The sequence below is a fragment of the Ostrinia furnacalis genome, unplaced genomic scaffold (assembly GCF_004193835.3).
Source record: "Ostrinia furnacalis isolate ACB-3 unplaced genomic scaffold, ASM419383v2 OfSCF2804, whole genome shotgun sequence".
Classification (NCBI taxonomy): Eukaryota; Metazoa; Arthropoda; class Insecta; order Lepidoptera; family Crambidae; genus Ostrinia; species Ostrinia furnacalis.
Window position 1 is genome coordinate 455,492 of NW_021133043.1, and position 12,303 is coordinate 467,794.

The following is a 12,303-nucleotide window of genomic DNA, read 5'->3' on the forward strand; positions in this document are numbered from 1 at the left end:
AACTGTCATTTTGACTTATTTCCCATACTAAAACTGTCAATATGCCAAACTTATTCTTCAGTTAAAAGTTATCCAGCTATTGAAAAATCAGGCCTTAGGCATATAAAGAGAAAATTTACAAAAACTATGATAAAGTAGGCCTACACCTAATCAATGTAAGGTAATATTAGCTATGTTCCTAGCAAAGTCGCGGGTGTAGCGCTAGTATAATGGCGTCTACCTTTGACCTGATCGCTATTCCTAAATTGCATTGTAAAGTACTTGATCCATGGCAGAGGAATTCCGCAGGCTTGATCACTTATCTAAGAATTGTATGGTATAGTCAGCCGTAAAAAGCTGTTATTAGTAGTTACCAACTTGCTTTAGTTCAATTTACTCGTACTATGCCAATTTGAAAAATCTAATTGCATAATTTAAAATTTAGTTTCAAATGCGACTCTTAACCAGAGCAAAACAAAGTAACTATTGTCTTGAACGTAATTTTTATATTAGTAAAAGTATTTAAATATAATTTGACTTTTGATTAGACTAATAACAATAGAATAATAACTCACTCTAACCATCATCAAGCACCTACCACCATCAGCAACGAAACTGCAACTTTCTGATGATGCTGTTGAATGAAACTGAAAGTTTCAAACTGGTCGCGTCATGTGGGGTCTCTCAACGGACGCTATGGCAGAAACTTAGATGCAACTCAAAAGTAACTAGCAGTTGCAGTTTCGTTGCAGTTGCGTTTCACCGTCTGTTCTGGGCCTTAAATACGCACGACATCAATTTTCGTGTTTTTGAGAGTCGACTGTACGTTATAGCGCGTGGTTAATGCTACTTTTAACCATCTTCTAATTTTGTAATACAATATCCATTTCATTCTTAATCAATAATTTTAATAATTAAATTGCTCCGAAAATGTCAAACATTAATTAAGATTTTGTGAGAGTAGACAAAGCACTGATGTTATAACATTGCAAGTAAAAGTGCAAAGCTTCATTAAGAACTATAACTAATTAACTAAATACAATATTAATTAATTCTGAAAAATGTTACACGGAACTTTGATTTTAATTTAAGAAAATCAATCATCATTTATTTATAGCTATACGTTTATAAAGCATAGTACAATGAGATTTTAATACGTTTAAGATTAGTTCAAAGTCGGCAATTAGGTCCAAACATAAATATTTTTATTCAAAAAGCTTTGTGGCCCTTGACCTCAATTCGATCAATAGGGCGTCTTATAAATATTGATAATAATTTACCCACTTTGTGGATTATTTATGAATTATATTTTATGATATGAATGTCTATTATAAATTCGACTCGTCGGAATATTTTTTTCAAATAGAAATAATGTTTTGTGAAATGCCACCAATTCCAACCGGTCCAGATCGTTCAAAACCAAATGTTTAGTGTATTAGGTAAGGTGACCTCAATAATAGTAAAGATCATAAACCCACCAACCGGACATGTCACAGCGAACCTTTACCCGGCCCGGCCGAAGATGTTCGAGTTCAAATGTCGCGTCCTTGCGCGCGCGCAGCGTATAAATACGCTCCGGCGCAACGACAAGGCATCAGTCGCTCGATTGACTTCATCCCAGACACAAACCAACCAAAACCAACCACAAAAATGAAATCGGTACGTTCGTGCATTGGATTGTGAACTTCGGAATCTCGCGGCTCATCTCGAAGGATTTCCATCAGCTCGTCTTCTCATTAACAAATCTTCATTTGGGCCATCGGCAAGATAGTCAAATAATCACTTGTGTTTTGTGCCTTCATCTAATTCTCAATTACATTTGCGGTTTGGATTAACATGTGTTTAATATCAATTTTTAATCAATTTCAGTTCAGCATTGATTAACTGTCTCCCAGCTGTACAATAATATACTTATCTCTCATCTCTATAATCTAATTATTTACTGCATAATTCTAAATATTCTTATAACTTTATTATTGATGTTCATACTCTTTAAATTAACTATCCAACAAGTCTCTTCTTAAACAGACTTACCGTCCAATCCCTCTTGTTAACAGTTAATTTTTATATTCATGTATCTGTAATATTTTAACTCGATATCTTCCTACAGCTTGATGTAATCATATTAAAATATCGGTATTTTTNGCTTGTTAACAGTTAATTTTTAATATTCATGTATCTGTAATATTTTAACTCGATATCTTCCTACAGCTTGATGTAATTATATTGAAATATCGGTATTTTTCAATCTAATTATCATCTATCATACCTTGTTTGGTACTAATTGTTCTCTACTGTTCGATTCAGTACTGTCGACATCCATTTGTTTGTTTGTTGTTATTACCGTCTGTTCTGTTGCAGTTCATCGTCCTCGCTCTCTTCGTGGCCGCCGCCGTCGCCGCCCCAGCTGGCGACGACGCCGTTGCGCAGATCCTCAAGCAAGAGGTCGACAACATCGGTGTCGATGGATACAGCTATGGGTAAGTGTAAAAATTCAGCTAAGAGCAGATTTAACGAATCTTCCAGTGACTTGACCCATCTTGGTCCACAGACCAAATCACCGAATTGAATTTTTAATTTTTTTTCTCNTTTTTCTCCCAAATTACAGTATTCCTATTTTTTGTTAATCATGTAATTAATTATCGACATTTTTTGTTGTAATACCTTTATTAATCAGATCAGTTTATTAGCCTTCACGTCCATTGTTGACGCTCTAGTATAATATAACTATAATAGCACTTTATTAATATTAAATATTATTCTAACAGATACGAGACCTCCAACGGCATCAGCGCCCAGGAGCAGGGTCAGCTGAAGAACGCTGGCAGTGAGAACGAGGCCATCGAGGTCCGCGGGCAGTTCTCCTACACCGGTGCCGACGGCGTCGTCTACACCGTCACCTACGTCGCCAACGAGAACGGCTTCCAGCCCCAGGGTGCCCACCTCCCCGTTGCCCCTTAAATTACCCCTCTAGCCCCACACATCTAGTCCAAAAATACTCAACTTCCCATTCCCTTTCTTTTCCCCTTGTTACGACGCCCAAGCGATCTGTGATACGATCCGTTGTTAATAAAACATTTTAAGTTTTAGTAATTATTTCTGTTGTTTCATTCCTACGTTTTCCATAACCAATACATGGGATTAGCATAGCGATTTTTGTATTTAGATCAAAAGTAAAATGACAAAGTGATTTCTAGAAACTCATCTATAAAATCCGAAACATTCCACTAAACCTTAAGCAACAAGCTCCTCTAAAAGGCTTACGATATATTTAGATTACAAAATTAACATGAAATCGAAGATGTCATAGTTAAAAGGTCTTTGGAATGCCTCGACTGCTCGTGAGATACCTTAGATAAATATAGATACGCGCCTCAACCTCCTGATAATGATCTGACTTGCCTGATATGGAATACAAATTAGATAATAGACACTCATCAACATATGAAAAGGAATTTAAAATCTTCAAGTTTGAGATAAAATCGAAGATGTAGTAATAAATGATGATAAAACTGGATAATGAATTTCGTCATCAACGACAATGATATCATTTGAAGTTACGAAATCAGGAATGTATCCCATAATGGGTTGAGTGGATTTATATCCACTTTACACATATAAATGATAATTCGTATGGTAATTCACAGCTCGTCTGACCTCCGCTGTGGGATGCTAGTCTGTCACCCATCTCATTTTAATTTTAAAGTTGCTATTCTCACTGTCCTTGGAATCCTAATTTTTGTGGTTTACCTATTTGAGGCGATGACGGAGCTTGGGAACGTTGCAGTATTGATGCGCAATATGCATTACAATATGGCAAATGGAATGAACACACTTATGAAACTAAAGCTGAACCCTGTACTATTACTTATTCTGTGGCTGAACTACACCAGTGAATGAGGAGAAAGGTCGATAGACCTACTACCTACTAGTGTACGTTAGGGAGGCTATATGAACCAAAATCAAAACTTTAATACTGAGTTTAAACCATGCTTTGGATTTGATCAGTGACAATATCCAGTTCACTAATTTAATGCCCAAATTTTTTTAAAATATCACATAGGTAAGTATTGAGTAAAAAAAGTTCATATTTCATTTTCAGGACTGAGTGAAGATAAGTCTTAATATAAACGTGTCAATTGGAAATAATAAAAAAAGGTTAATGCATGCGATTTTTTATTTTTATAAGATCAAGTTTTTTTTATAATTTGTAATTTAATATTCAATGAGTAGGTCATCTTAGATTCAAGATCAGCATGATGCCGGAGTCATTATTATTACTAGGAGCTTCTAATGTCGCTCGTGACCCCAGGTGTTAATTACGAACATCGGATACTTTACGGTCGGCTGTCCGTACATTTATCTTCATTTGTTAACTAAGTAGCGATTGCCCCCGGCTCCTTCAAATGCATTCCATTTTAAATAAAATAATTTATTTTTGAGGATGATCCTTTATTGCATTTTCAACAGATAAATCTAATGCTGTAAAATCTATGATCCCTGTTTTCTATTTCGTTGGCATTATCGACGGAAAATATTTTTGAGGATGATCCTTTATTGCATTTTCAACAGATAAATCTAATGCTGTAAAATCTATGATCCCTGTTTTCTATTTCGTTGGCATTATCGACGGAAAAAGGACGTCCACTGCTGAACATAGGCCTCCCCCAATGACTTCCAAATCGCAAGTTTAGTAGTGTACTGCATCCAGCGCCTTACGGCTACCTTTATCAGGTCGTCAGTCCACCTTGTGGGTGGACGTCCCACGCGTTTTCCGGTACGTGGTCTCCACTCCAGAACCTTGCTGCCCTATCAGCCGTCAGTTCATAGATTGCATGAATACTTACTTTAAAGAGAGACGGACCACATGGAATTGGTTACAGAATCTGACAACACGGGTCAAAGTGTGACTCTATCATTTGTGACCCTTCAACTTTTGCGAACACAATAAATTCAATTATCTCAGACCACTGGCGGCTCTGTGAGCATTAAAACCTTTTTTTAACTCTACTTTGTAAACAAGCTGTCGTTAGTACAGGATATAAAAACTATTGTTTTCCAGCGTCTTCAAATTCAAACACGAAAAGGTCAAGATCAAGACGTTCGTTAAAATGCGACTGTAAAATTTCTTGATGTGCTAAGTTCTGCGGAGTCAAGGCGACAGAACATCTTACGTTAATGTCTTACCATCATTTTATTAATCATTGTTGAAATAACATTCGTGAAACAAAATAGATTTGGTCGGTGTTAATTAGAACTGAACGATGTGATGTAGAAAAAAATATAGAAGACTTTAGAAATACGATGTTTAAAATTTTATTTCTCTTTTTATTCTATCGTGTCAGTTAAAACACTGCAAGATCACAATACCGAGGAGTCACCGATATGACGTACAGTCCCTACATAACCTACACAGAAGTCTTTCGGCGACTTGGCCTACTTTTAGCTTGGTCCGAATCAACAAAAATCTAATTTAGAATCATAGAGTCGCCCCAGTTGCTGGAAGAAAAAATATCCAAACCGGTGACTTGGTCCGTGGACCAAGGTAAAACTAAGCTAATGCTCGTTTTCATCATCAATCCCGAATTTTTAAGTGACCCCTATGACAACAAAATGCCTGTATGTGGAACCATGCACTTAAAAATAAGGGATTGACGGTGAAAACGGGCATAAGTCGCTAGAAGACGGGGACCTCTTTTAAGTTCAAATTCAAATTCTTTATTTGCTTATAAAAAGGGTATAAAGTTTGCTAAAAATAGGCGATTAAACTGGTGCAATCAAGAGAGGGAAGAGGAATCAGTATTTTCTCAATTGCCAAATGAATATAAATGAATATAATATGTTCAATGCAAAATGACGTCCTTTCTCCAGTTGACACGCTTACTCTTACTCGCAGTCAATCCAGAAGCGAGCAGTGAACTAGGCGTCGATATTCGCAATCTCTTGACCTTTCGCCGCTACCCAGTGACCTTCACCTTGTTACGTAACTGAGGTCTAAGGCTTCTCACGCGCCTAGGGTTGATACGCCAAGCTTAGGCTATTTATTTATCATATTCATTTTTTTTTTTAATTGGTAGGTACTGTCTCTACTCTAAGATCAGAAGTCGGGGCTTAAATGTTTCCGCAAAAAATAGTCCTTGATCTAAAGAACTGTTTAGAGCTTTTACGTTGCGATTATTTTTATTTAACTACCTACATTTAAAAATTAAATTCAAATTTACCGTGCAACTTTAAAATATTGAAATTAAGGGTTTTGGCCATTGGAACATAATTTCGTAAATTATCGTGAACCATTAAAACGGCAAGTTAGAGCAAAAGTCAGAACGGCGAAATTCAATGATGAGTAAAAACAGTCTAATATTTTTACTATAGTGTGTCAACCCTAAGAAGCTTATTGACTGTCACCTTTCTAAATGCAGCCGTCAAAGGATGGCAATTAAAATTGATTCAACTGTGCAACAGATGATTTTATTGTGTGTAATTTATGCAATTATAACAGTGACTGTCATTTCTCAATAGGTACGACATCAGCCCAAAGCAATAGAGCAGAGTAATTAGGTGGCTTGTTATTAATCTTCGGCAAGCTCTTCTTGTTTGTGGCCCCATAATAACGTGATTGAAGTGTAATCAAACGTCAAACTGGAAGCTGTCTTTTCTATTGTATCACCTGGGAATTAGATCTAGGGTCTCTGAAGCGAGAGTTCAATTTCGTAACTACTAGGTCACGAAGATGTTATGAAACTGAAAAGAAAGGTTTCAGCTAAGCTCATACATTTTTGATCAATGCTATAAATAAGAGTGTACTTGTAGAATTTTTCTTCATTATTGATTTTATCATAATGTAAACAGGAGTGTATATTACTATACTTAGGATGAGTGAATGTTTATTTCTCTCTCATGCAAAAATTAAGCAACTAATGGAGTTTGACAGACATTCGGTGTTGAAATTGTGATGAGACCCAGGTAAAAACATACTATAGTTTTTATCCCGGTATCACTGGCTATAAAGTTTTTTTATGACAATTGAAATTCACGCGGGCGAAAAACTCATAAAAAAACATTCAATACTCATAAAACTCATTTATTTTTTGCAAGTAGGCTTTTAAAAAGTAATTTTTTGGGTTTTAAAAGCGAAACCAGGGTTACAGCTAGTAAATATGAAGAACTTTCCCAACCAGCAGGCAAAGTTCACCGCTGTCACCTGCCTGACAATAAAGCTCTTTAGCGCGTAACGAGTGTTTGTAAACCTGTTGAAAAATGCGGACCTTCCGCCCTTGACCCCGTTGCGTAATCCTGCCTGATTCAGGTGGGCGGGTGACGTCACACGACGAAAGTGAGTTGCGCGCGCGCATCGTGGTGTGGGATGAGAAATGGCTTTGCCCTTTTTTTATTATTCGCAAGTAGAAATATTTTACGTTGTTTTTGACCAACAAAGTAAGGCTTTAGCGGAATTTTCCTGAAGTTATAAAACGTGAGAAAAAGACGTTTCGTTTTATCTCAATAACATTAATAATTCAATTCTTACAAGCTTGATAATTGCAGGTTGCACTCATAAATCTTCCAAAGGTGCGCGATCACTAAAATAGTATCCCAAATTGACTTATCAGTCTGAAGGCGGTTTATAATTTATGCAGGAATGTAAATATTTTTACAAGCATTTTCCTTAACTTAAATTTTAAACCGTCTTTGTGTGTCCAAAGTCTAGAGAAATGAAAAATAGGATAAACATTTATGTAAACGCTAATCTTAGGCTGCATTGTACCATCTTACTTTAACTGTAACAGACGTCAAAAATCTGTCAAATTCCATACAAAAAACACCGGTTAGTAGGTAGTTACTGTTTAAGTAAGATGGTGCTACCTACACAGCAGATGCAATGAAAATATATAATAGTTTATCTAACCGATAGATAGAAAAATAAAATTGATCACATAAGTTACAATCCAATATACCTAAGGCAATCCCTAAGTTACGTAATGAAATGATGCTCTGTCTAATGTCAATAGGCCTAACATAAGGAGTCGGTCACACGAAACGGCGCACGCGCATGATCCAGGCCTTATTCTAAGTTATTGAATTTATATTTATTGTCGAAATATTCAGTGTGACAGATTAACACGCTATGAAAACAGAAAAAGGTGAATTGATATAATGATGACTTGGGGACTTTATTGGTACACTTAGATTTATACAGGGTGGAAACGTTAAGTGATCTCACTCGATTATTTCTAAACTATACAAGATATCGAAAAACTGATTACTGATTCTGAAAGTGCTTCACAAGCTCTTTTAAACGGTACCAATAATAGCTTACAGAATAAACTGGATCTATCCGAAAATTAAATTTTTCCAGCTTCCATACATTTAGTAAAACCACATAATATTAAAAACTATACAAGATATTCAAAAACTGGTTATCGATCCTGAAAGTGCTTCACGAGCTCTATCCAACGGTACCAATAATAGGTTACAAAATAAACTGGATCCATTCGAAAATTCAATGTTTCCAGCTTCCATACATTTAGTACAGCCACAGTCATGGCACTCATGTCTTGTTAATATTATAGCAAGTAAAGCCTAGAACCAATGTTTTCCAAGAATAATTTTAAATAAGAATGCAATTTACGAGTTCATTTTAAGTGTTTATTATTTAATAAAAAAAATTATACTTCTATTATTGTTTGGCTGGCATACATTTAGTATGGAGGCTGAAAACATTAAATTGTCGGATAGATCCAGTTAATTCTGTAACCTAATATTGGTACCGTTGGTTAGAGCTCGTGAAGCACTTTCAGGATCAGTAACCTGTTTTTCGATATCTTGTATAGTTAGGAATAATCGAATGAGATCACTTATCGTTTCCACCCTGTATATTGCTTGTTTGTTGAGACGTTTTGTATGTCAAATCAACGATTTTTTTAGGTAACGATATACGAAGTTGGTTTGTCATGCACGCTCATCATCCTGCATGGCATTGCTGTGCCTTGAACCGTGACAATATCACAGAAAATCAGAAGTGTGTCACGTTAACACTAAAGCGAAGAGAGTGGTGTAGCTTCAGCCTTATACACGTTGATACACATCCGCGGCCGATGTAAGCAGTGACATTTAACTGTCTGATAAATGATAGTGTGATATGACAGCTACAAGATTTTACTACGATTACGAGAAACGCACGAGTACTTGGTGTCATCTTGACACCAATATTCAGATGGGTTAACTGCTTACTTTTTTTAAACGTACGATAATAGTGAAAATATAATAAAATGAATCAAGGAATTTGTATTATTCAAATTTCAACATTTTGCAATGGCCATTAATATGTCGTTGTTAATTGATGTTAATAAAATTATCATCGCGGTGCTATTAAAGATCATCTTGAGACCAATGGCGCCGGAAGCTCGCGAGACTTCAATTGGAATTCCACAGTTTTTGCCCGTCACAACAAATCAGGGTTAGTATAGTTTATTTAAATGTCTGCTGATTGATACAAAATAATTTAATTTGCATACGAGGTGTTTGATTGCACCTTTGAGGGCGGCAAAAAATGCAACGATTTAATAAACAAGGTAATAAAGTGATTTATAGTTATTATTGATGGAATCTCCCCTGCCGTCATGCGTGGTTATTGCGTAGGTTCTAACCACAAAATGCAAGTTTTGTAAATTCTTAGAATGAAGCTCCTGACATTTAAGTTAACCACTTGGTTGCGGGGCTTATTCGAATTGCGATTGATACATCATCACAAATATCACACAAAAAGTTGTTAGTTAGAGATCAGCTCTACATAAAAATTTTATTGTTGAACATTAGAAGATATTATATTTTGGAGTTCCATAGATTTATTTAACTTCAAAGATATTGTTACGTATACTTCCTGCGTGTAAAACTCGTTTATTTTGGGGAATATGATAGAACGTTTATCTCTAGTTACAAAAAACTACTTAGTGTTGGCTAAATTAATAAACGAATAATGCTGCAGCTCCTTGCACCATCACACGTCTGTCCATCGTCCGCCGCCAAGTTCGACTCATAATTTACAAATTACATGTTCAAAGCTACAAAAAATATTCTAACGAAATGCCTAAGGTCACAGTTCCAAACCAGCCATTGTGCCATTAAGAGTGACAGCTAATAATAAAATTAACTAATCAGAAAATAATTTAAGGTTGACAGAGCTGGTATGGCGATAGGCTGTTTACATGCGACGAGACGATTGCGTTCTGTTAAATGATAAAACATAAATAACAGACATGGGTTCTATACAATACATACAATTATTATTGTACCCACAGGTGGATAGAATCATTTTATTTATATCTCTTTAAACATTCATAAAAAAAAGTTTTTTTTTTTTATAAATTAAGGCGTTTAAAATCGATTTGGCTTGGGTTTGACAGTGATTTATAGAAAAACCAACAACAGTTTAAATACGAAATAATTGAGAATAATAATGTTGTGTGTGCCGCATTCGCAAATATAATATCTACTTGCCGTAACAAATCAACGCAATTCATCAATATTCATTACTAATAGTTTTTCTTAAGAGGCTTATAAAGTAATTACATAATATTAATAATATTTTATTTTAATCTTTTTTAATCTCAAAAATCATCGAAGTAGTAATTTTGGAAGTTTTACAACTGAAGTCAGAAATTAGGTTTAAAGAATACAGAAATAAAAAAGTAGAGTATACTTTTTTCAAAATAAATACAAAAATACAATGCAACGCCTCCCAATAACCGCATCAAAATGTGATGCAATCTTTTTATTCGTCAACTCAAAATCTCGTACCGTGTAAACCGGCCTTTTAAAGCGGCCAAGCCGGTTCCGAGCGGGTTAAATAATCCGAACGTTAGCTTCTCATCTTCCTTTCGATGGAAAGTGAATGTCAAGGTCGCGCCGAAGAGTGGCGTGTTAGTGACTCCAGCCGCTTTTTGTTGAGGTTATGCCGGTTAAGAGTTTACATTCGTAATAGTAGAGCTAGGTGTAGTAGGTTATCTTTAAGCTGCCAATAAAGTGTTATAAGCGATTATAACATTTTATGACTTTCAAGTTTCAGCAAAATTTTACTTTAAACTTGATTTCAGCTCTGAAAATATATGTACTAAAAATTTAAATGGGATTCGACTTGTTAATTTTAGGTAACTTAGAAAAAAGACATAGGATTTTATTTCTATTACTAGCTGACCCGGCGAACTTTGTTCCGCCTTAATGGCAATAAATAAGCAGACTTTTTTTTTATTTCGAACGGGATAAAAAGTATCCTATGTCCTTCTCCTGGCTCTAAACTACCTCCCTGACAATTTTCAGCTAAATCGGTTCAGCCGTTCTTGAGTTAAAAGTGGAGTAACTAACACGACTTTCTTTTATATATATAGATTTTAAATCTATGAATTAGTGTACTTATGGGTTTTGACAGAAAAAAAAACATTTTAAGCTGTTGGTATTAGGTATTAACTATACATAAGTTAACAAGACATCACGACAATGCGGCCGGCCGGCGAGGATATGAATGCGCGAATTTCCTGGTCAAAAAATTGATCTAAAGCTTTCGGCTGAAGTGCATGCTTTGGGTTGAGCTTTTAATACATTCTAACGCCCTTTTACGGAGATAGACGACATAAAGAATTTTTTTTTTTTTTTTTTATGTGATAGGAGGCAAACGAGCAGACGGATCACCTGATGGTAAGCAATTGCCGTCGCCCATGTACACCCGCAACATCAGTGAAGTCACAAGTGCGCTGCCAACCTTTTAAATCCCATTCCCTCCCAATTGGGCCTCCGGTATCCGGTATCCGGTATTAAAGTAATGTTAAACGGCACATACTCAATCAAAGCGTTGAGTACTTAATAATGCCTTAACAAGCTGCGAAGTCGTCTAGGTGGCTAAGTGACCGAGGGTCAAAGGTCTTGCAACACACTTCGAATGAGACATAAATCTTGGACAGTTTCTCTCAGGAATATCTATCGAAGTTTTGTTCCATAGACGCCATTGAATGTACAGTCGACAGCACATAAGATTATACACATTTTTGTTGAATGAACAACTATACAAAGAGGTCACAAATAAACACTGTGGAATGGCGTTATTCGGGCGATATGGATGTCATTAAGGAGGCCTATGTTCAGCAGTGGACGTCCTGTGGCTGAAATGAATGATGATGGCGTCGTCCGTAGTAGGACTCTACATTTAACGTATGGACAAATGCTGATACGCGATAAGAACCAGTTTCAGCTGTTTCTGAAAAAAGTTGCAGAATGATAGCTACATACTATAGGTAGTAAGTATTACTTATTTATAAGTAAAGACGACATATGCTA

General features: G+C 35.8%; 1 protein-coding gene across 1 annotated transcript; it reads left to right on the forward strand.

Annotated features, from left to right (window-relative positions):
- The first annotated feature begins 1,500 nt into the window (after positions 1 to 1,500).
- LOC114356426 (flexible cuticle protein 12-like) lies at positions 1,501 to 3,075 on the forward strand. Its single transcript, XM_028309591.1, has 3 exons — positions 1,501 to 1,638; positions 2,341 to 2,459; positions 2,748 to 3,075. Exons 1-3 carry the CDS (start codon positions 1,516 to 1,518, stop codon positions 2,938 to 2,940), a joined length of 435 nt encoding a protein of 144 aa, XP_028165392.1. The 5' UTR covers positions 1,501 to 1,515; the 3' UTR covers positions 2,941 to 3,075.
- The last annotated feature ends 9,228 nt before the right edge of the window (positions 3,076 to 12,303 follow it).

What these genes read in the sequence shown, in the direction of transcription:
- LOC114356426 (XM_028309591.1), top strand. Translation starts at nt 1,516, where the DNA reads ATGTCGCGTCCTTGCGCGCGCGCAGCGTATAAATACGCTCCGGCGCAA. An exon ending in CAACCACAAAAATGAAATCG is followed by an intron (nt 1,639 to 2,340) that starts GTACGTTCGTGC and finishes GTTCTGTTGCAG; the next exon opens with TTCATCGTCCTCGCTCTCTT. An exon ending in GTCGATGGATACAGCTATGG is followed by an intron (nt 2,460 to 2,747) that starts GTAAGTGTAAAA and finishes TTATTCTAACAG; the next exon opens with ATACGAGACCTCCAACGGCA.